We start from the raw sequence: 25350 nt of genomic DNA on the forward strand, positions 1-25350 counted from the left end.
AACGTAGTTCTCCATCTCCTCTATCCATAGCAGATGCCACCCATCAGAATGCAAACTCACTGATTCTTTGACAAGCGCATCTTAAAATTCCTCTGGACGGGCAACAGGCTATGCTTATAACTCGAGCTCCCCGGGAGGGGGGTGGTGGGGGGGCGGGGGGGAAGAAAGAAAAAAAATCTGCACCACAAATTTCTGACTCTTACTACTGGAAAATGCAACTGCAAGGGATTGTTGCCTGCAGCATGGACTCTTTGCCCAGCACCTCGCTGAGGATGGAAATCTGAGCCTCCTCACTGGTGCTCTGGGAAAACCTGCCCTTCAGAAACCTTCAGAAAAAGGTCCAGAGTCCATTTACTCTGGCAGCTTGAAAGGTCTGCATATTCATGATGACACTTATAGGTACACCAATCCACTCCCTGTTCTTACAAAAGAACATCATGATAAGCTAGCTCTATCTGCAGTTATTTGGAAGTGAAAGGTACAACACAAAAGTATAGAGTTGTGATAGCTTACTTCTAGACTAGGCCATATTCTTTTAGTTGCTCATGTATGAGGATTCCTAAGTAAATATGAATGAGGTGATGTACGTTACAATGCACTCTTGCATGGCTGTCACATTTCATTTTGGCATTCAGCAATTTTGAAGTCAAGTGGAAAAACTAATCCCTATGTGCTAAAACTTTGGTTCGAAAAGAAATCACTTGTCCAGCGATTCTCAGCGATTAAACATAGCAGTCAGATCAGCTCAGTATGTACAATGGAGTGTAGAAAGCTTAAATTTCTCCACCTGCATGGTATTACTGATGTGAGGGCCAAGCACGTCACAACTGCTTCTAATAATCCTCCCACTTTGCTTTAAATGATATGAAATGCATTAATTCAAGGGGCTGATTTGCTTTAAATGATATGGAATGCTTTAATTCAAGGTAACTATTTAACAGTTAGCAGTTGCAGAGACCACAAGACCAATAAATTAATGACTCGTCTATATATTTTAAGGAAAAGAATAAAAATAAATCAAATGAGGTCAACACAACACAGGTTCCAAGAAAACAGAGTCTACAAAAATGTTCATTGATTACTCTAACATAAAGGCTTGGGCTTGGAAGCTAAACTGCTCTTTACACTACCCATGATGGCAATGTATGACCTTTACACCAATATTTAACACTCAAAGTGCCCGGTGAATAAATATAATGATGAGTATTCCATGATCACTGCAAAGAATTCACCACACACCTACTACCTGGATTGGTACAAACTAAGCAATAAAAAAATAAATAAGTTAAATAAAATCTTTTTCAGGGAATGAGAGATATTTTTACTTGCAAAAGTGATGCCAGGTACAATGTCTAGAGTGCGGCCATTGAACAAGTAGATAATGAATCTCTTAGTAGAATGGCAAACCAGACTCCTGATGATCAAATTAGTGTGAAAGCGAGTACGAGAAGGAGTGTGTGTGGGTGGGTAGATGGGGAAAGAGGGGTTGTTGTGGGTTTCAGCAGATTTTATTTAAGCTTAATTTTCCAATAATTTTGCAAAACACACACTTTATTTGCTAACCAACAATGCAGATTCCATCATTCATGTGCAGTTCTAGGAAGAAATATCATGGCTCCTGCTCACAGTTAGAGCAGTAGAGAGTAAGAGGCAATAAGGAACATATTCCAATAAAGGAATGAACTAAAGGTACCATACAAAGTCCACTTATTTCACGACTGAAGAACAGGGACATCTGTGAATTGTCTGGATGTGAAAAAGACCATTTCAACAACAGCTGTTCTGTTTTACTGGTGGAAGAAAACTACTAATCATTTTAATGCATTTAAATTGCTTTGTAGCATATGTATTTTTTAGAAACATCAATTTATGTCTAAGAACCACAGATCAATAACCTTCCAAGTACAAACAGGAACTTGGATAATTGAATAATGCTGATTTCTGAATTAAGGATCAGTGACAAGGCATTTCACATGAAGTGAAGTACTGAAGCGCTATGCTGTATAACTTGGCATTCATCTCACTTACAGTATTTTTGTCCATCAACATAGGGGTGTCAGTACTGGGAAATGTAACACTTCTCCATGTTGAGTTGAATACCCAGTGTTAGTGCAGAGCCACATTTACCATAAGCACATACACAGAGTAGAAACAGACTTTTTCTACATAGCTCTCTGACTTCAAAATATTATCCGATATAATGGGTCTCGACTTTCTATTTGTGTTCACAACAAGTTTATTTTTGAAATGGCTACTGAAACAAGTGGCAAAAGAAACCGAGACTGCAGATCTGTTCACAGAATGTTGTTCCAAAAGGACTTCTCTGAAGGGAATGGTGGCTCAAGACATAGGAAGTGAAGACTATGGGTGCGATTTTGGGATGTCCGAGCGGGTGCGTTCGTGGCGGGGGGCTCCAAAAATTGGGGATTCCTGGGGCGGGTCCGGAGCCCGGCTCCAACCCGCCCACTTCCGGGTTCCCCACAGACGCGCTGACGTGCGCGCGCAGCCCCAGCATGCGGGATTCCCACTGGCAATTAAAGCCGGCGGGATCCCACTTAAAGCAATTATTTTGATACTTCAGGTCGTTAGGAGACCTAATTGGGAAGATATTTTAGGAGGGGTGGGATTTTCAGGTCAACTGAGCGTGTTTCCCGTACTGGGGGAAACACTCCCAGTTGAAATGGACGTGTTGCAGCCACCAGCCTGTGGCAGTTGCAAAGGTCCATTTGACAGGTGGGGTGGGGAGACCCTCACTCATTGCAGGAGGCCACTCTGTCACTTTGGACAAAGTTTGGCCTCCACCACCCTCCTCCTAACACAAAAAATCACAAACTTGCAACCTCAACCCCGGTGTGCAGACACATTTACCTACCTTGCGGACGCCCTCAAAAGTACATCTTCTGGATGGGGGCCGCCATAGCTGCAGTCATGACCTCCTCGGAGGACGAACAGCATCACCAGCCTCGCCGTCCACCTGTGACACGTGGAGCTCCACAACACAGTGCTGTGACACATCCACCTGCACAGCAGGAGGGAGGGCAACCGCAAAGAGAGATGCATCGCAGAAGGCACTACCCTCGCCACAGGGTCGACAGACCGAGGCTCAGCTTCCTGGACCTCTCTCAGGAGCAGTGCACATCTGCAGCCTCCTTCATGCTGAGCTGCTCCCGGCTGGCCTGAGCACCATCTTCTTACCTGTTGCTGTCAAAGTCATCACTGCCCTCAACAACTTCTCCTCCGGATCCTTCTAGGGTGCCACCGGGGACATCGCCGGCATGTCTCAGTCATCTGCATAAAAGAGCCCTGCAAATACACCTGCACCCACTCTGCAGTGACACAATGGGTGGCATCAGGTTTTGGTCTTCATGGTGATCCGCAGGAAAAGGCATTATCGCACAAACCAGACACGATTTGCAAAGACGTGACAGTAGTGGTGATAACAAATTTTTATGTTTTTTTGCAAAACAAACAAAAGTACACCAAAAACATGACATTTTGTCTTACACCCTTGTGCATCCCCCTTTGTACTCACAAAACCTTCGCCTTACGTTTACGGGAACCCCTACGTGGTGCTACCCCTGTGACTTCAGTAGAGGTAGTGGCAGGTTGCTCTTGTCCATGCCCTGACTGATGAGATGCTTTGCGCGGACGCCCTCTGGGTTTTGGTGCCCGTGAGGGCCCCTCCAAAGACTGCTCCACCTGCACCTGTGCAGGGGCAGACTCTGCCATCTGGAGAGGGGGCAACATTGTGGGTACTGGTTGAGAGGGGGGCAATGAGTGAGAGGTGGGAGCGCTTTGAGTGGTGTCCCCACTTCCATGTCCCCTTTCACCATCATCCCTCTCGTGGCCCAGGCCCACATCACTCCTTCCATCCTGCTGGACGACAGTTTGGAGGACTTGTGTGAAGCTTTGGAAGGCCAGTTGTAGGTATCTGTCAGTCTGTTTAAGGCGGCAGAATGTTGCTCACCCTGAATCCGAACGGCCGTTGTTAGGGCCTGAATGGACTCATTGTTGAGCCGTGCTTGAAGCTCGATGGAGGCTAGCCTTTCCTCCATTGCAGACATTCCCGCACCTACCTGCGACACTATCTCAGAGATGCCTTCACGTCCCTGTGACATTATCTCGGAGATACCCTCCTGTACCTGTGCCACCATCCCACTCATGCAGGAGTTGGACTCCTCCATCCTTTGAGCGATTGTGGAGAGTGCGCGTGCCAACTGTTCCCGTACCTCGGCAATGTGCTGCTGGCCCTCGATGACTCTCCTTTTCGTGGCTGGCCCCCAGGGTTCAGCATCTGGGTCCAGCTGAGCAGAGCATGAAGAAGAGTGCTCCCACCGAAGTGGACTCTGTACGGCTGCCCCTGCCACCAGGGTCTGCTTGTGCTCACATGTGCGTGGTGACTCACCATGTGCAAGCCCAACTAAGTGAGGACGGGGACCCATCGAGGTGTGTGTATCCGCACTGGTGGATGGCTGGCTCAGGTGTAACGATGCACCCTCAGAGGCCGGCAGGTCCTCTAAGGAATCACCCTCCGCAGTCATGGTGCTTGCAGATGGCCCTGTGAGAGAACAGAAAGCAATATTAAGCATGTGGACAGATGTTGAGGTGCTGCAGATGCCAAGTGATGCTAAGATCATTCTCTATCACGAGTGCTGAGTGTTAGATTTCTGTCACCAGCCGCTTGTGCATTCCCAGTCTCGGCGTCCGCCACGGACAGGTACTCCAGCGTCCGGCTTATTTCTAGTGCCTGCTGCTCCGCGTGTGTTAAGACCACTTGGTGTGGCGGGCCCCCTCCGGTCCTTGCCCTCTCCCGGGCATTGTGGCATCTCTTCTCCTATCAAGGCAAAACACAGAGGCGTGATTAAGTGATGGTTGCATGGTGACCCGCTGCATGCATTGGTGTGAGCGTGAGGGAGATGCATGGGAGGGTGCATGTGAGACATAGCATGAGATTGTATGAGGATTGGATTGCGTGGTAGTGTTCGAATGGGAACTGGGGCGGTGAGTAAGTGCAGGCAGGGTGAGGATGATGGTTGAGTGGATGTGAGGAGTGGTGGCAGTGCAGAAGGAGTTGTGTGGTGGTGGAGGTGATGTGAAAGACGGAGTGTGGGAGAATGCGTAAGTGTACTCACTTTGGCTGACCTGGTTAGGTCATTAAAGCGCTTCCTGCACTGGACCCAGGTTCTGCACACATTGCCGCTGCTGCTGACCTCCTCGGCCACCTCCAGCCTGGCCTTCTTGGTGGCTGAGGGAGGACACCTCCTCCCATCCGATGGAAAAAAAAAAGTTCCCTCCTCCTCCTCACCCAATTGAGCAGCACAAGGAGTGAGGAGTCAGAGAACCTTGGAGCAGCCTTGCCTCTGGCCTGCTCTATACTCCAAAATTGGTTCTTTGCAGGAGGAGCATTGGAGGATTGCCCCTTTAAATAGGGCCCCACCTGCTGACAGCCTGTGATGCGGGTGCGCAGTGCGCCCGCTGCGCAGGTCTGGAATGGGAAACCCAGAAGCACGCGTAAGTACCTTCAATTAGGCTGCTATCGCGAGCGGAGCACCCCGAATTCACTGGGCGCGTTACCCACGCGCCCAGTCGACCCCCCCGCTGCCGACCCGCCTCCCTCCTAATATCGGGCCCTATATGACTCCTACTTGCAAACTCTGAAAGGGTCAGAAATCCCTGTGATTCAGTTGCATATACCACCTCAGCCATGGTATGTGGACTGTAGTTAATGGTATAGGGACATTTCGAGTATTATTACGTAGGTCTATCATCCAATGGACTGTTGGGGACGGGGAGAAAGAGAGGAGATTACAGGATGCAGTTATACTGTCAACACTGCATTGAAGCAAAATGGTTTCCACTTTGTGGGGACACGAAAATCAAAACAGTATAAATCCAGAGTCAAGTCCTAATCTGACTGTGGAACCCAATTGTGTGACACCCTCCCTTGAGAAGACCGTCTCACACTCCTTGGGTATGACACCATAAGGAGTATAACTTGAGTGTAGTGTCATGCCAGGTGTAAGAAGTCTGGCAGTGTTTTGATAAAATGGATGCTTCTGTCCACAATCTCAAAACAAATCAAAATTTGGCATCTACAATTGGAGGATGTGTGCAATTGCCTGTAAGCGTGTATGTTCACTACTGGCCGCAAGAGTGCAGTTCTAGCAGGCACTACAAATCAGGCACCACTAGCTGCAACTTATAGCTACCTATGGCAAACAGATAGCATAGTACAATCACAGCCGTAGCTTGCAATGGGAAAATCACGGGGCTTTTCCCTATTTTCTGCTGAATAAGAGCCATAGCTTCAGAACTGTTCTCATATCTTTTCAATGAAGGCAGCTGTAGAGTAAATCATGCTTACACAGCAAAGGAATAACAACATTACAATGTGTTAAATAAGCTCCACACACTCTAAATTAGTGAATGAGTAGAAAGGCACAAATTGTATACAGTCTACTTTTAAAAAAAATTCGTTCATGGGATGGTAAGGCCGGCATTTATTGCCCATCCTTAATTGCCCTCGAGAAGGTGGTGGTGAGCTGCCTTCTTGAAGCGCTGCAGTCCGTGTGATGAAGGTTCTCCCACAGTGCTGTTAGGTAGGGAGTTCCAGGATTTTGATCCAGCGACGACGAAGGAATGGCGATATATTTCCAAGTCGGGATGGTGTGTGACTTGGAGGGGAACGTGCAGGTGGTGTTGTTGTTCCCACGTGCCTGCTGCCCTTGTCCTTCTAGGTGGTAGAGGTCGCAGGTTTGGGCGGTGCTGTCGAAGAAGCCTTGGCAAGTTGCTGCAGTGCATCCGGTGGATGGTACACACTGCGGCCACGGTGCGCTGGTGGTGAAAGGAGTGAATGTTTAGGGTGGTGGATGGGGTGCCAATCAAGCGGGCTGCTTTGTGCTGGATGGTGTCGAGCTTCTTGAGTGTTGTTGCAGCTGCACTCATCCAGGCAAGTGGAGAGTATTCCATTGCATTCCTGACTTGTGCCTTGTAGATGGTGGAAAGGCTTTGGGGAGTCAGGAGGTGAGTCACTCGCCACAGAATACCCTGCGCCTCTGACCTGCTCTTGTAGCCACAGTATTTACGTGGCTAGTCCAGTTAAGTTTCTGGTCAATTCAAAGTCACTTAATTTGAATGATCTAATAATCTGATTTTTTTTTTTAAATAGCACTACGTTCCTTCTATTCATTATTGTTTATATTGCTTCATTTGAATTACTGGACAACATGATTTTTTTTTTAAGCACAAAAAATAATTTTGAATTATTAGCAGACCATATTTTAAGGAAAACTACATTCAAAGAATGATGGGAGGTGTTAGATGACGAAGGTGAGTTATCCAACTTCCTTTATTTATTTTCTAGATGATACCAAAGTAGTGCCATAAATTTAGGTGGGCTGTTTGGAATTATTTGTTTAATTTGATTGCAGAGAGTTACACAAATATTTTTAATCCTACTGACATAGTGTATCCGAGAACACTAGAAATATGGCCCCTGTGAAATCTGCACTTGACCTTCAAAGGATGTGGCAGTGGTTTAGTTTCAGTAACATAATCTCTTGCGAGAGATGATACTGAAAACAATTTTAGGCAATAATCTGAATGTGGTCTATAGATAGCTTTATCCGAGTGCCAAAGAAAATATAGCTCATTCATTATATAGCTTAAAGCTCACTGACTTAACATGTAGGAACCAGAGCCAGCAGCATGACTGTTTTGAGACTGAAAAAACATAATGACACATGATGATGGAGTACACATACATGTGTGGAGAACAGGATTATGATCAGATGCTAGTATCGAGTGTCTGACAAAACACCAGAACTTCTCATAAACCTCTACACCATGGGATATTCCTTTCTACAGAGGTATGGCAAGCTGGAAAAGGCATCAGATGAACTTCAAAGGAGTTCTGCTCAAGACACTGATATTCTGATAATCTTCTTTTATCTTCATTCTTTTCTCAGAGTTTATGGAAATAAAGTGATTATCCTGGAACCAGAAATCAAATAGCCTTTTGCTACTAAATGCCTTTGGAGTGGAAAAATATTTTGGATGCTGAAAGAATGTCTATCGCTGAGCCTAAAAGTCATCAGCTGGCACCCCTACACCTTTCAAAAGCTGAGTCTCCACGCAGCGGGTCTGAGAGGAACCATGTTTAGATGGGAAGAAGAGCTACAGGTCACTTGATGTTCACCTCTTGCAAACCCAACAACCAAGTTTTCCTTAGCAAGTACAGGATTGTCAGACTCCCTCAGGATCAACATTCCATTTGAAGAGAATGAAAGACCATCAATAGTTGCAGCTCAGTAATGGGCATGAAAGAACAGCAGCGTTTGCTGCATTGCCCAGTGGAGTCAGCTTATGTGTAACCAATTTGTGACTGGGATCATACACCCTGGGTTCACTATCCTCAGAAATGAACAACCCATTCCTTGAGAGAGGTATCAATGTAGCAGGAAATGTTCAAGAAGGGCTAATTACATGTCCCGAAACCATTAAGTCCAAGTATCCTGTCCACTGAATCATAACCAGTCTGCAAATTTTTTGGAAAGCATGTCAGAGACCAGTGAGTAAAAAAGTTCAAATGGGCTCAAAGTGTCTTGTATCTAAAAACAAAAATATAACTGCTATAAAAGCTCCAAGAACCACCAATAGCTTATCCGTAGAAATTTTCTTCCCACTGTCAGGGTGGATAATTCTGCTTGATGGTTCTGAAATGATTTCGTGGTGTACAGTCTAATGCACGAGGTATTGGCAACCAAGCACCCATGAGGGATGGATCCTGAGAAAGTACGAATTAATTGAGATTTTTAAAAAAATGAAATCCTTGCTTTTCTAATACTCAGGACTTATTAGTTTTAGTTTATGTCTCAATCATTTTGTTTCTTACTTGCTCCTCCTCCCAGGGTTCCTCCACACCATAGTCACTTCCCAAAATCAAATGGAGAGCTTGTAGTCAGTCCCCAGGCTTCTGACAAAGCTGTTCCATTTGAAGTAACATAGAAAACATAGAAAATAGGAGCAAGAGTAGGCCATTTGGCCCTTCGGGCCTGCTCTGCCATTCAAAATGATCATGGCTGATTGTCTAACTCAGTACCCTGTTCCTGCTTTTTCCCCATACCTCTTGATCCCTTTAGCATTAAGAAATATATCTATCTCCTTCTTGAATACATTAAGTGTGTGATATCTGCACCTTTTAATTTTCCTACAGACAGTGTTGGCTAGGAACTCATTGCACATGGAACTGCATGGTTGGACCCACATCCCCTCAATGGAGATGCAAAATAGAAATCTGAATTCTTCCTAATGTGAGAATGTTTCAGTATAATTGGCAGGTTAACAAATTCATTGTATTCTAATAAGTAATGTGAAAATAAACAGATTTGAAAACTGATATATAAAATATGCACACGGGTTTAGTCAATTACCAAATAATTAAGATACAGGTTGACATTCTGCACAGAAAGGCAATCGACCTGTGCCGGCTTGGTTTACACTATGGTTTATATTTTTGTACAGCACAAGCGGAATACAACCACAAGTTGATTTCATAAGTCTACGTTTAGTGATGGAGTTTATGTATGCATTTGAGGCCACGTGGAGCTTGGTGGTTCAGTGTAGGGACTGAACTCTTGGTGTATTCTTTGTGGAAAATATTTAGACTTTTTTAATAATATAAAAATAGCCTTAAAAAATGATGGTGAAGCTAAGAAAAACTAATTAGAACTGGTGAAAAATGTTGCTTAGAGGGAAGAAAGTCATTGGGGATGTGTATCATGAGACTTTAGGAGACATAAAGGGGATGAGGGAGTTCTTGCAAAAATGGGCCGGGTCTTGCTAGAGCAGGGTATCTTGCGGCATGCTCTGCACCCTTCAGCTCAAAATTTTTTTTGCGTCATAACTTGCTGGAAGTGCGAGCTGATAATGAGGCAGCGAGAGCAACAGGGCATCTGGGACCTCAGTGAACGATGGGACCAACAGTGTATCTCCTTAGCCAATGAGATTTAAGGATTGAGAAATAAACAAAGGAACAACTGAGAAGGAGGGTGAATTAGAGTCAAATCAAGTATTGAGAGAAATAAAGAGAGGGAAAGAAAGGTTGGATTAAGAGAGAGAAAAAAAAAGATAAAGGAAAATTAAGAGAAAATTTAAACATTTAAAATTTGACATTTTTGAAATCTCCAAGAACAATTTACCACCTGAAGGAATGAGAATTCACAGTTTAAATTGTTCAATTTCTGGGCCAGGGAGGTTTGATTGGCACTGCATTAATAATTATCACTTGTTAAAAAGGTACTTACATTATTAATTACCAGACTTAACTTCCTGTGACGAGTTTAATGGGCAATGAATGTGTAAATCTAGCTAGTTCTTAAAAATAACGGGGAGGCCAAAGACGAGATGTCGTTTGTGCGAAGCAAACGGCGGAGCAGCATAAATTGACCAGCAAATTCTGGAGATTCACAACTCACAGCGTATCTCTTAATCCCCTGAACTTGCTGACCGATTTGCACATTAATAACAACGTGCTTTTTACCAGCAAGATCGGCCCAATGTCTCTTTAGTTAACAACTAAAATTGTTACGAAACAATTGGAACTATCAGAAGGTGAAAGTTTTATATTGACAATAAATTTCAGAGAAGTGTTGGACAGCTGGAGCAAAGGAAACTTTTTTTGTGCTAACTCTGATGTTTGCCAATAAAAATGCATAACGCACAGCACACGTCTGGCAGAGTTGAACTTATTTGAGGTTTTTATAGGCATGCACAAGAACACCCCAAAGCTATTTTGTCTGTGGCTACCTTGAAATACAATTTTGTGTCAATTTTAAAGTAGATACATCTTCAGTGTGCAGCAAGATGTTTACAAAGGTCAGTTTAAAGTGTTGTGAAAGAAGTTCAAAGAAATGGAATAATTATAGACATGCATCTCCCGAAGCTACTGCATCAGTGGTACATCAAAGTGTTTAAATGTACTAGTCATTGCTGCAAATGTTTTATTGACATTAACATCTCACCAAAAAATGCTTACATGGAGTGTATACATTACTCTTATGTGCAGTAAAGGTAGATCACTGGAGGAAATTCATGTATATGGACACACTAATTTCAGAAACTGCAAGACAGCTATCTGTTATAATTTGGAAGCTTTAAAAAGTTGTCCTAGATGTTCCTTGTAGTGGTTAGAATACTGCCCAATTAACCAATATCGACTTTGTGGGAATGTTAACTAATGCCTGCATTAATCTGTTGCTGATGAAAGGGTGTATTAGGGTAATTATGGGCAGGAACTATCAGGCTGATCATTTTCCACTGGTCAGTGGAGATAAGACCGATAAGAAGCACACTATACAGACAAGATTTAATACAAATGGAAATGGTCTGTCACCGCTCCGGCACATGTCATTAGCAAGGCATATGGGGAAAGGGTGCTCCAAGAAAGAATTTTTTGCAATCTGATCTGATTCTTGCACTTAGCACCAAAATATACATGGCGCACTGCCAGAATATTTGAATATTTTAGTCCAGAGTGGTAGGTTGGCAGATTTACTGCAGACAATGACTTGTTACTGTCTGTTGAAGGAAATCTAGGCCATTATATGATCAAATCCACTTAACATATACAAATCTGATTTGAGCTTAAACATTCACTCCATCCATCATCGCTTTACCGTGGCTGCAGTGCGTACTATCTACAGGATGCACTGCAGAAACTCGCCAAGGCTTTTTCAGCAGCACCTCCCAAACCCACAACCTCCACTACCTAGAAGGACAAGATGTGGAGATGCCAGTGATGGACTGGGGTTGACAATTGTAAACAATTTTACAACACCAAGTTATAGTCCAACAATTTTATTTGAAATTCACAAGCTTTTGAAATTCCACAACATTCACCTGAGGAAGGAGAAAGCCTCCGAAAGCTTGTGAATTTCAAATAAAATTGTTGGACTATAACTTGGTGTTGTAAAATTGTTTACAATAGAAGGACAAGGGCAGCAGGTGCATGGGAACACCATTGCTTCCAAGTCGCACACCATTCTGACTTGGACATATATCTCTGTTCCTTCATTGTCGCTGGGTCAAAATCCTGGAACTCCCTACCTAACAATATTGTGAGATACCTTCACCATACGGACTGCAGCGGTTCAAGAAGGCTGCCCACTACCACCTTCTTAGGGCAACTAGGAATGGGAAACAAATGCTGGTCTTGCCAGCTATGCACATATCCAGTGAATGAATTAAAAAAAACTCGTGAATTTTTAAAAAACATGCAAATGTGAATTCTTTTACTAATCTATATATGTTGCATGAAACGATTTAAATGAAAGAAAACGGCATTAATTTGCTCCATTCCTCCTCTCTTTAGGTCTCCTCAGTCTATACATCATGCCCTACCAATACAAGTAGATGGCTCAGTTCATATAATACTCTAAAACCTCTCTCCCATAACACGTTATAATTCATTTAAAAATGGTGTAATCTGTTTTGGTAAATAAATGTTTTGTAAATAAGTGATCAACAGTTCCAATTAATATCCAGCAACTAGTAAGTTGGAGAACTCTACCTTTAAATAAAGTTTTATGTTGACACTGACTCACCTGTCTGTAGCCTACCATAATCATCCTGACCAAAACTATGTTGATGTGGGTACCCAATGATTCATCATGGTAGATTTCATCAACCTGTAACAACAAAACCAAACCGTCTCAAACTCAGCAAGTATATTGAAGTAAACGTGCTCCTATTGGGTAAGCTGCTACATACAGACGTGTCTTGACTTCAAGGACGTACATATTCCAGCCTTTTTCTGACATTTCCTCGTTGAGGCTTTACTTTTACAAATTTTCTCTTTTTACCCAAGCAATTAATATTGGGGAAATCAAAACTGGGAAACAGGACAATGACAGTTTTTCTCTGTAATTAACAGCCAGTTAACAAAATTTCAGAAATGCATAGTTTTGAAACATGCAATTTTTGCCATTTGACTTAATGAGCAGGTTATTAATTAAGCAATCTGTTTTTTTATTAAAAAGGCATTATTGTGTTGTGGTTTGGAGATCTGTGAAAAGTTACTTTTGAGTTTTCTAACATTGTACTTCATACATGACCATCTGTAAAATTAAAGTTGGGGAAAACTAGGAATACGCTGTCAAGTCAAACGATATCTAGTGGCAAGCTAATCCTGCCTCTATTTCACTGGTCAATACACCTAGAATTGTAAATCAACGTTGAACTCATTCACTGCTGACCCCCAAATGACACTGATTTTAACAACCAGTGTAATAAGTACACTTGCCACTGGTAGTAAAGGAATTAAAAAGCCAATACCTGTCATCAATTGTTCCTTGACTATCATTAAATAGAATACATATGGTGTAAGTCTAAATAGGTCTACTGGATTCCTAAAAATCCTGATCATCCATTTTTTGTACTGCTAGTCAACAGTCTGAAGTTCCTTGTAAGACACTTAAACAATATTCTAATAGCACTCTTAAATTATGATCTCGTCAGATTCAACAACCCACCCATAAAAGAAAACCGCAACCTATGACTTGCAGATATAAAAACATGGAGATACAGTTCTGGAGTAAGGAACATGAGTTTTATTTACCACGTGAAAATAATTCAAACTGTACAATACATCAACTCAAATGCTAGAAGGGTGCTCAAATCTAACCACTTCTAAACCTGAGATGCTCAGACCATTTATGCAAATGACAGCACTGGTGTATCCAAAAGACTATCAAGCCCCTAAACTTATAACAGTGCCAAAGTTTTCTCTAGCCTCAGTGCAGATATCCACCTAGCCTAGACCAATAGGGATGTCATCCTGAAGGTCCAGTAATCCTAAGTACCAAAGAATGCAGCCCATTGCTAATCTAATACTCAAAGTGGATTGCAGACCAGCACCAGTTACATTAAAATTCAAAGAGGTGTGGCGGCCTCTAAAGGAGTATTGTAATATACCATGCAATTCAGCTATGCCGCCTTGTATCTGTTGCATGATGAGTGACCAAGATTTTACACATTAATGATGCAAATGTGGAATGTAGATCATAGATGCTTGAAGTAGCACTGTGGGAGAACCTTCACCACACAGACTGCAGCGGTTCAAGGCGGTGGCTCACAACCACCTTCTCAAGGGCAATTAGGGATGGGCAATAAATACTGACCATGTCAGCGACATCCACATCCCATGAATGAATTTAAAAAAGTGATTAGCTGCATAATGTATATCAATGCATGCTCAGAGGTATCACTAGGATTTCAGTAAAGCATAATGGTAGACAAACACAATCTTTGTACCAAGGCCACCTAAATTGTGAAAGACACAGCAGCCTAACTGCAGGTTTTGCCCTTTCAAAGTAGGACTGTTTCTGGGAAGAGCATTTTAAACTATATTACGTTAGGGTGCAGAACTGGTGGTTATACATCTGTAAATAGTGATGAGAGCAACTAGAGGTGATGAATTAACAGCATCAAAGAAATGCATCCCACAACATTAAACTGGTTTAAATGTGATTTTTTTCTATAGTGTGTTAGTACCTACAAGTTAAATACACCTATTGGCAACACTGGTGCTCTAATCCTAATGCGCCTCAGAAATCATGTAGCAACATATCATCTCCCATTAGGCATAGCCTTCATCACCTTGGATTATAACACCTGCATCTACTTCCTCCAATGTTCACATCACATCCTCAGATACCGATCAGTGCACTTGTTGGGGGTGAAGATGATGTAAATTGTACTTATGGTGCTGCATATTCTCATGTGCTGATTCTAGTGCACGCCATCATTATGCCTGTAAAGGTTCTCTACGGTAACTTTCAAAAGGGAATTGGATATATACTTGAAAAGGAAAAATCTGCAGGGCTATGGGGAAAGAGCACGGGAGCGGGATTAATTGGTAGCTCTTTCAGAGTGCAGCACAGGCACGATGGGCCAAATGGCCGCCTTCTTCGTTATATGATTCTATGATGCATCAGTTGTATTTTGTGCTCTTGGAATTTAAGATTGTCCAGGTTAATCTACAAAGAGAGATAATGAAGTCCTTGAGAATTATATTATAAGCTTACAAGTTTATATAGCTACAGTATATTTGTCATGTGCATGCAAGGCAGATTAGTAAATATATATACTGTTTTCATTATTAATGTTAAGGAATATTCAAACATAGGATTTCATTTGCTATGTACTGGGCAACATGCTTTGTCATTTGTGCTTCATACATAGTCAGAGAAACTCACCAGAATCAGCACTGCCACCAACTCTCTCCAACGATGCCCTGTTTAAAAAGGTCCACCACTCTTTCCAAAGATCCCCTGCTTAAAATGTTCCATCACTTTCTCCAAAGATTCCCTGCTTAAAAAGTTCCATCACTCTCTCCTCTCCAGCCATCAGTGGTCACAGGATACAAATTCCTCCTCAGGGACGTAAATGAGAAATTTTGCCAGCCATCTTGATAGCACCAAATTTTTTTGGTATCCTCACAGGTTCTTTCATTACAATAGATCTTATTCAACTGTTCAACATCTTCTTCCCATGCTCCAGGGTTTGGTGGATTCATACAATTCCAAAGACCTCTCTTCAGAACAACTTCCGTGATTAATTCGACTTCTTGTTTGGTAAATTATGGTTTCCTGGATTTTTCAGATGAACACACATTTTCTGCATTACAATGGCAGTATTGCCACATTGTAGTTTTATCGAGATCAAGGACCTAATTTCCAGCTAGTTATATTGCGTGTAATTGAAAATTAGTTTTTATTTGGTAGCTTAAATTAGAAATGGTGGAAGATTGTGTGAAAAGACCATAAGAGATAGGAGCAGGAGTTGGCCATTCGGCCCCTCGAGCCTGATCCACCATTTAATGAGATTATGGCTGATCTGATTTTTACCTCAACTCCACTTTCCCCATATCCTTTGACTCCCTTGCTGATCAAAAATTTGTCTAACTCAGCCTTGAATGTATTCAATGACTCAGCCTCCACAGCTTTTTGGGGTAAAGAATTCCAAAGATTCACGACCCTCTGGGAGAAGAAATTCCTCCTCATTTCTGTCTTAAACGGGCGACCCCTTATTCTGAGACAATGCCCCCTAATTTTAGATTCCTCCATGAGGAGTAACATGCTCTGAGCATCTACCCTATTGAGTCCCCTCAGAATCTTGTAAGTTTCAAGAAGATCTCCTCTCATTCTTCCAAACTCCAATGAGTATAGACCCAACCTATTCAATCTTTCCTCATAAGACAACCCTTCCATACCCGGAATCAACCCAGTGAATCTTCTCTGAACTGCCTCCAAAGCAATTGTGTCCTCCCTTAAATAAGGGCACCAGAGCTGTACGCAGTACTCCAGGTGTGGTCTCACCAGCACCCTGTACAGTTGTAGCATGACTTCCCTGCTTTTATACTCCATCCCCCTAGAAATAAAGGCCAATATTCCGTTTGCCTTCCGGATTACCTGCTGCACCCATATGGTGACTTCTTGTGTTTCATGTACGAGGACACCCAGATCCCTCTGTACCGCAGCATTTTGTAGTATTTCTCCATTCAAATAATATTTTGCTTTTTTATTTTTCCTCCCAAAGTGGATGACTTCACATTTTCCCACATTATATTCCACCTACCAAATTTTTGCTCATTTGCTTAACCCGTCAATATCCCTTTGCAGACACTTTGGGGTCGATTTTAGGAGGGAGGCGGGTTGGCAGGAGGGGGACGACTGGGCGCGTGGGTAACACACCCAGTGAATTCGGGGTGCTCCGCACGCGATCGCAGCCGAATTGAAGGCACTTACCTTGGCTTCCGGGTTTTGCGCTGGAAAGCTGCGCAGCGGGCGGACTGCACACCTGCATCATAGGCTGTCAGCTGGAGGAGCTCTATTTAAAGGGGCAGTCCCCCACTGACTGATGCTGCAGCAAGGAGCCAAAATTATAACATGGAGCAGCCCCAGGGGAAGGCTGCTCCCAGGTTTAATGATGCCTCACTCCAGGTCCTACTGGATGGGGTGAGGACAGAGATCTTCTCCCCGGCAGACGGTAGGAAGTGGCCTGACTCTGCCACCACGAAGGCCTGGCTCGAGGTGGCAGAGGAGGTCACCAGCTCCACCAACATATCACGCACCTGCATACAGTGCAGGAGATGCTTCAATGACCTAAGTAGGTCAGCCAAAGTGAGTACACTCCATCTGCCACATCACTGCCCCCACCCCACATCTCCTTCTGCACTGCCAACGCTACTCTATCGCATCACTCCTCACACCCACTCAAAGTTCATCCTCATCTTACCTGCACTTACTCACCTCGCCAGTACTCATCCCAATCCTCATACAATCTCCTGGCTCTGTCTCATACTCACCCTCTCATGCATCTCTTTCACGGTCAGCCTCACCCAACCTGCCACTACCTGTGCTGCAGCCACAGGGCATGCATCACATATGTGTAGTAGGAAGCGTAAGGCAAACGTGTCGTGAGCATGAAGGGGATGCACAAGGGTGTTTGAGGGTTTGTCATGGTTTTTAACTACATTTGATTTCTGATCAACTCACATTACATATTATATTGTCACCACCACTGCCGCGTCTTTGCAAATCTTGTCTGGTTTGTGCAATAATGCCCTTTCCTGAGGATCACCATGAAGACCCACAACCGATGTCAACCATTGTGTCACTGCAGAGTGGGTGTAGGTGTATTTACAGGGCTGTTTTGTGCAGACGACTGAGAGACGTCGGCAATGTTCCCGGTGGCACCGTGGAAGGATGCAGAGAAGTTGTTGAGGGCAGTGGTGACTTTGACAGCGACAAGTAAGAAGATGGTGCTCGGGCCAGCCGGGAGCAGCACGGCATGAAGGAGACTGCAGATGTCCACGACTACATGTCGAGTGACTCTGAGCCTCCATGTGCACTGCTGCTCAGAGAGGTCCAGGAAGCTGAGCCTTGGTCTGTAGACCCAGTGGCGAGGGTAGTGCCTTCTGCGACGCATCTCTCTCTGCAGTGGCCCTCCCTCCTGCTGTGCAGGTGGATGTGTTGTGGAGCTCCACATGTCAGAAGTGGATGGCGTGGCCGGCGAGGCTGGTGATGCTGTTCGTCCTCCGAGGAGGTCATGACTGCAGCTATGGCGGCCCCCATCCGGAAGATGTACATTTGAGGGGGTTAGCAAGGTAGGTGGATGTGTCTGCACACCGGGGTTGAGGTTGCAAGTTTGTGAATTTTCTTGTCAGGAGGAGGGTGGTGGAGGCCAAACTTTGTCCAAAGTGACAGAGTGGCCTCCTGCAATGAGTAAGGGTTTCCCCCACCACCCCCCTCCCCCACTCCTGTCAAATGGACCTTTGCAGCTGCCACAGGCTGGTGGCTGCAACATGTCCATTTCAACTGGGAGTGTTTCCCCCAGTTCAGGAAACAGTCTCAGTTGAGTTGAAAATCCCACCCCTCCTAAAATATCCTACAAATCAGGTCTGCAAACGACTTGAACTATCTACTTAATTGGTTTAAGTGGGATCCTGCCGGCTTTAATTGCGGGTTGGAGGCGGGCTCCGGACCAGCCCCGCCCCAGGAATCCCCGATTTTCGGAACCCCCCGCCACGAACCCGCCGGCTCGGACGTCCGAAAATCGAGCCGTTTGTGTCCTCATTGCAAATTGCTTTTGCACCTATCTTTGTATCATCAGCAAATTTGGCCACAAGACACACTGTTCCTTCATCCAAGTCATTGATATATATTGTAAATGGTTGAGGCCCCAGCTCCGATCCACGTGGCACCCCACTAGTTACAGATTGCCATTTTGAAAATGACCCTTTTATCCCGACTCTTTGTTTTCTGTTAGTTAGCCAATCCTCTATCCATGCCAGTATATTACCCCCAACACCATGAGCTCTTATCTTGTGCAGTAATCTTTTATGTGGCACCTTATCGAATGCCTTTTGGAAATCCAAATATACTGCATCCATTGGTTCCCCTTTATCCACCTTGCCCATTACTTTCTCAAAGAAATCTAATAAATTTGTCAGACACGATTTCCCCTTCATAAAACCATGTTGACTCTCCTTGATTGTATTATGAGTCTCCAAATGTCCTGCTACAACTTCCTTAATAATGGATTCTAGCATTTTCCCAATGACAGATGTTAGGCTAACTGGTCTATAGCTAACTGCTTTCTGTCTCACTTCCTTCTTGAATGGGGGTGTTACATTTGCAGTTTTCCAATCCGCTGGGACCTTTCCAGAATCTGGGAAATTCTGGAAGATTACAACCAATGCATCCACTATCTCTGTAACCACTTCCTTTAAGACCCTCGGATGCAAGCCATCAGGTCCAGGGGACTTGTCAGCCTTTCAACCCATTAGTTTACCCAGTACCTTTTCTCTAATGATAATGATTGTTTTTAGTTCCTCCCTCCTCTTTGCCCCTTAATTTTCTACTATTATTGGTATGTTATTCGTGTCTTCCACTGTGAAGACAGATACAAAATATCTGTTCAATTCCTCTGCCATTTCCTTGTTTTCCGTTATTATTTCCCCAGTCTCATCCTCTAAGGGACCAATGTTTACTTTAGCTACCCTCTTCCTTTTTATATACTTGTAGAAGCTCTTACTGAGAGTTTTTATATTTCTTGCTAGTTTACTCAATTTATTTTCTCCCTCTTTATTATTCTTTTAGTCATCCTTTGCTGGTTTTTAATGTTTTCCCAATCTTCGGGCTACAAAAAGCCACACGATGTCATTTTAATGGCTAGGTGGCATTTATGCAAAGCTAACATGAAAACTGCCGTAGTGCCCTCAAACATATCTCTTATCTATTTTCTCTACCTCTCAAAAAAGTTGGAGATTTACTACCTCTTTTTCCTACATGAAAAGCTAAAGAAGCCAGTTTCATAGCAGTTAGAGATGAAGACAACAGAACCCCGAGTGCAAATTTTAAGTCTAAGCATTTTCTTTTAGCCCACTGCTGAGCAAACATCTTGAGCAGTCAGATTAAAAAGGCAAATCTTGCTTCCCTCAACTCCTGAATGGTGAAATCCGTCTCCCTTAGCTATGCATATAGTAACCTTGTTTAATCAAAAGAAATATTGCCTTAATCTGTGAAAACACTTCTTGTGCTTTAACAGCTTCATACAGAATGAACGTGTTGACACTGGAAGGGGTTCAATAGCTGAAGAAAGACGTGAGAGGCTGCTGATGTAGAACAATAAACTGACCGGTTGTGAAAAAATAAATATACCAGTTCTGACATCAGCAGAGGACAAAGCTAACATTCAGAAATCCCATTCACAGACCTGTACTAAACCACAGATCAATCTCCTGGCAGTGAGGAGTCTCCAGTAATGCATCCTATTTAATTGTAGTGTACATATCGGAAAGGAAGGTAACTTTGTTTTCCATTGCGTGATAATCTGCATTCAAGAATATCAACTTATTTGTGGGGGTAGCTGTTCACTGAGTAGCCGACGTGAATGGTAACAGTTCTGTGGTCATACTCTGAAAATGTTAAATGCAGTGAAGAATTAAAAATTTCTCCAATTGTTCTGTATAAAGAAAAATCCTCACATTGCGAGCAAAATCTTCCAACAGGCTGCTTGCAAGTTCACTGGTGCAAACAGGGGCCCTTTAGGGGATCAGGGTTTGTTTCTGGTAAAGGGAAAGATTCTTCTCTGTGAGATGAGAGTCTACAATCAGAAATGTTATTTCAACTAAAAGAGTTATTATTGAGTCATCTTTTTCAATGCCTGCACTTGGGAAGCTATAGTTTTGATATTTAGCATTTTATTGATAATAAAGTAAGGAAAAAACCTTTTGGTTCTTAACAGTAAAAAAAAGCAAAGTTTCAGCTCCTTCAGTGCTGTGCAAGGTTAGCACCACATAGTCAAAAAGAATGACAAACTTATAGCCCAACTTAGAAGTTTGTGTTAAAGGTAGCTTTTGAAATAAAACCAAGTTCCAATGAACCCATATTTAGTTTGCCAAAAAGCATTATTCCTGGATTAGAATTTTTATATTTAATTAAAGCACCACTGGAATGTGACGCTTGAATGAGACGCATGTTGGTCCTGAATCAATGGCACTGTTCAAAAACACAGAAAAATTAAAGCAAATTCCCAAAAATACTGATGAATTTATATCTATTATAAAGAGACAATCAAAATGAATGGATAGAGGATTGTACGAGGGGGGATTCCCCGTTATGTGCTCCTGGCAGCTAGAGTTCTGTGCCAGGAAATGGAACTTCCCATACCCCTATAACGTATGAACAATAAAATCACCCCCTAGAGTTGTACTGAGGAGGAAGTTCCCAGCTTCAATCCCCAGTCTGTCCCGAGTTAGCCGACCTACGCCAGGGCAGTAGTGGGTGTATTATAATTTATCCCTGTGACCCCGGTCTACGGAAGGAGCAAAACACCATCAAGTTTCCCACACCTGATTACGAACCAGTGCACATGCACGATCATCAGGTAAGAATAGGGTTATGCCGCCCTCCATGGTCAAATAGTCTGCCGACCCTCACCACTAAGCTGACAAAGAATGGTGCTGAAGTGCTACCAGTGCCCATAGGACTGAACTCCAGCAAAAGTCACACCTTTAGGTGTGGAGCGGGAGAAAACTGAGGAAAAAATACAATGGATTTATTTAGCACATCTGAGGCTCTATCAACAAAATACTGTGCTATATCAATTTTAGATACCGCATTCATCCAAAATAACTAAAGTTCTTTTGTAAGACTATGGCAACTAATCATAAAACATCCTAAAATGTTTAAAGATTCTCAGCTTTTAATAGAATGGAAACCCCAAATGTTGAAAGTGTAGCAGAGACTGTGTATCGCTACTCTTGTGAGTTAATTCTGTAAACCAGATGTTTATCAAACTACAAAAACACACCCTTCATGTGATTTGAGTTTTCTGTTTTTAGTTGAACATGGCACAAGTCCAGCTAGTAAAAAGATAGAACAGTGAACTATAGTTATTCCAATCCCTGCAGGGAGAATAGACAAGTGAAACCACTATTGAAACAACACACTGTTCTAATGAGATCAACTACAATATTAAAGAAACAGATTTTTCTAGGGCTCTTACTTTAACTAAAAATCAAGGCCCATCTACAACAAAAAGACGTATTTCAGTCAAAAAATAAACATTTCAAGTATCAATACTGAGTTTGCATACTAATTAGGTTCTGTGTCCAAAATTGAAAGAAATATTTTAGATGTTTTTTGACAATATAATAATGACTGCATGTTAATTGTCTACGGTACTTCTTCCAGTCAGATAGTAAATAATTTTTCATGCAAGCTGTAATTCACATGATGCCAAATATTTCTTGGAAAAACAGCACTGCAGAAAGGCTGTTCTAAAGTTCAAGAGGAAACCGCCAATTGTAAATGAGTATTAGATACTATCTATGATAAGTGTATAAATACAAAAGTACTAACCTCTTGTGCTCCCTTTTCATTTCAAACAAATAGATTTATAAGGAACAATCATACATATCTATATTACAAAAAAAGAGGATATATATTAAGGTTCATCCGTACAGCAAAACATTTCTGGGCTGTACTGCAAATTTTGGCTATTTTGTAAATATATGTATACAAGTAACATACACTAAAGAACAAAATGGCATTTATAAATTACCTTATCACATTTCTGAATTCACTACACATAGTTTGAATTGCTTTTAAATGCAGTCACTGTTATTTAGGTAGATGTGGCAGCAAATTTACTTACAGCAATGTCCCAGACAGCAATGAGACAAATGAATATTATTTTCTTTTTGATGCTGTTCATGGAGGGAAGAATGCTGACCAGGACAACCTGCTCTTTTTTGAATTCGTGTCATGGGATCTTTAACATCCACTGAACCACTGGAATGGATGGAAGGGGCTTTGGTTTAACATCTTTGACAATGCGCCACTCCCTCAATACTGCACTGGAGAGTCACCCTAGATTTTACACTGAAGTCCTGGAGTGGAACTTTCTGGCTCAGAGGTGAGGGTACTATCAACTAAACTAAGTTCACACTCAATGACCTATGATGTGATCACATTATTATGTGGCAAAATTACACTTCATACAAGAGCAGACTACATTCTCTGTCCCTTCTGACTGTAGTAGGCTCCAGAACCAAACATTTGAATGTGCGCTAATTTAACAGCTTTTCTTCTGGTTTTTTTTAAATACAGATATTCTGGCAGTTGTTGGAGGTGCTAATGCAGAATACGGTTGTCATTTTATGATAAAAACAAAAAGATATATTTAGGAGCAAATTATACAGGAAAACTGAAAAGCTGCAGTGGCACATAATGAGTTTTACTTCATTTACTCCACTTCCATAACATAATTTTAACTGGGAGAGTGGAAAATCAGATTTGATTCTCTTATATTACTGAAATTATAGTCATTTAAAATTTGGTATGTTTGTTTACATTTAGAGCAGTTAAGTCAACCATGCGAGCACAATTAAGACCCTAGGCTCCAGTCTGACAGACCCTGCAACCTTCGGCGTGGATGACTGATAACTTTAAAGGTAAACAAATATAACAAGCTTTACATTGCTATAGATTAGCATTGGATCAAAATCACATAGATTTGCTCAAATTAGTCACAGAAAAGGACTTTATAAAAAGAGAGAATCTTGACTTCATGAATTTGAGATTTAGCATTATAAAATGCTACACAAAGTCTTATAACAACTTACATGCTCCTGTACTACATATATCTTTACGTTTGAGTGCAATGCCAGGGAGATACATTTTTGTTATCCTGCACATGCTGTCTGAGAAAGACTATTCTACAATATGTACAAGATAAAGATAAATTCAATCATTCCATTGATGAGCCGTGCTTAAAGGGCGTGGGGTCGGCACTAAAGCGACAGAATTGTAGAGCCTATTCTCTAACATAGAATCATAGAATCATAGAAGTTTACAACATGGAAACAGGCCCTTCGGCCCAACATGTCCATGTCGCCCAGTTTATACCACTAAGCTAGTCCCAATTGCCTGCACTTGGCCCATATCCCTCTATACCCATCTTACCCATGTAACTGTCCAAATGCTTTTTAAAAGACAAAATTGTACCCGCCTCTCCTACTGCCTCTGGCAGCTCGTTCCAGACACTCACCACCCTTTGAGTGAAAAAATTGCCCCTCTGGACCCTTTTGTATCTCTCCCCTCTCACCTTAAATCTATGCCCCCTCGTTATAGACTCCCCTACCTTTGGGAAAAGATTTTGACTATCTACCTTATCTATGCCCCTCATTCTTTTATAGACTTCTATAAGATCACCCGTAAACCTCCTACCCTCCAGGGAAAAAAGTCTCAGTCTATCCAACCTCTCCCGATAAGTCAAACCATCAAGTCCCGGTAGCATCCTAGTAAATCTTTTCTGCACTCTTTCTAGTTTAATAATATCCTTTCTATAATAGGGTGACCAGAACTGTACACAATATTCCAAGTGTGGCCTTACTAATGTCTTGTACAACTTCAACAAGACATCCCAACTCCTGTATTCAATGTTCTGACCAATGAAACCAAGCATGCTGAATGCCTTCTTCACCACCCTATCCACCTGTGACTCCACTTTCAAGGAGCTATGAACCTGTACTCCTAGATCTCTTTGTTCTATAACTCTCCCCAACGCCCTACCATTAACGGAGTAGGTCCTGGTCCGATTCGATCTACCAAAATGCATCACCTCACATTTATCTAAATTAAGCTCCATCTGGTATTCATCGGCCCACTGGCCCTATTTATCAAGATCCCGTTGCAATCCTAGATAACCTTCTTCACTGTCCACAATGCCACCAATCTTGGTGTCATCTGCAAACTTACTAACCATGCCTCCTAAATTCTCATCCAAATCATTAATATAAATAACAAATAACAGCGGACCCAGCACCGATCCCTGAGGCACACCGCTGGTCACAGGCCTCCAATTTGAAAAACAACCCTCTACAACCACCCTCTGTCTTCTGTCGTCAATCCAATTTTGTATCCAATTGGCTACCTCACCTTGGATCCCGTGAGATCTAACCTTATGTAACAACCTACCATGCGGTACCTTGTCAAAGGCTTTGCTAAAGTCCATGTAGACCACGTCTACTGCACAGCCCTCATCTATCTTCTTGGTTACCCCTTCAAAAAACTCAATCAAATTTGTGAGACATGATTTTCCTCTCACAAAACCATGCTGACTGTTCCTAATCAGTCCCTGCCTCTCCAAATGCTCGTAGATCCTGTCTCTCAGAATACCCTCTAACAACTTACCCACTACAGATGTCAGGCTCACCGGTCTGTAGTTCCCAGGCTTTTCCCTGCCGCCCTTCTTAAACAAAGGCACAACATTTGCTCCCCT

The 25350-nt window shown here is 42.7% G+C and overlaps 1 protein-coding gene across 1 annotated transcript in view; it reads right to left on the bottom strand.

Annotated features, from left to right (window-relative positions):
- The window catches only part of LOC137303925 (A disintegrin and metalloproteinase with thrombospondin motifs 3), a 153866-nt gene that overhangs the window by 56059 nt on the left and 72457 nt on the right, over positions 1–25350 (bottom strand). Inside the window, exon 4 of the mRNA XM_067972336.1 lies at positions 12603–12686. Coding sequence (XP_067828437.1) covers positions 12603–12686 — 84 coding nt within the window. The remainder of the gene's footprint in view (positions 1–12602; positions 12687–25350) is intronic.

This window comes from Heptranchias perlo, chromosome 36 (assembly GCF_035084215.1).
Source record: "Heptranchias perlo isolate sHepPer1 chromosome 36, sHepPer1.hap1, whole genome shotgun sequence".
Taxonomy (NCBI): Eukaryota; Metazoa; Chordata; class Chondrichthyes; order Hexanchiformes; family Hexanchidae; genus Heptranchias; species Heptranchias perlo.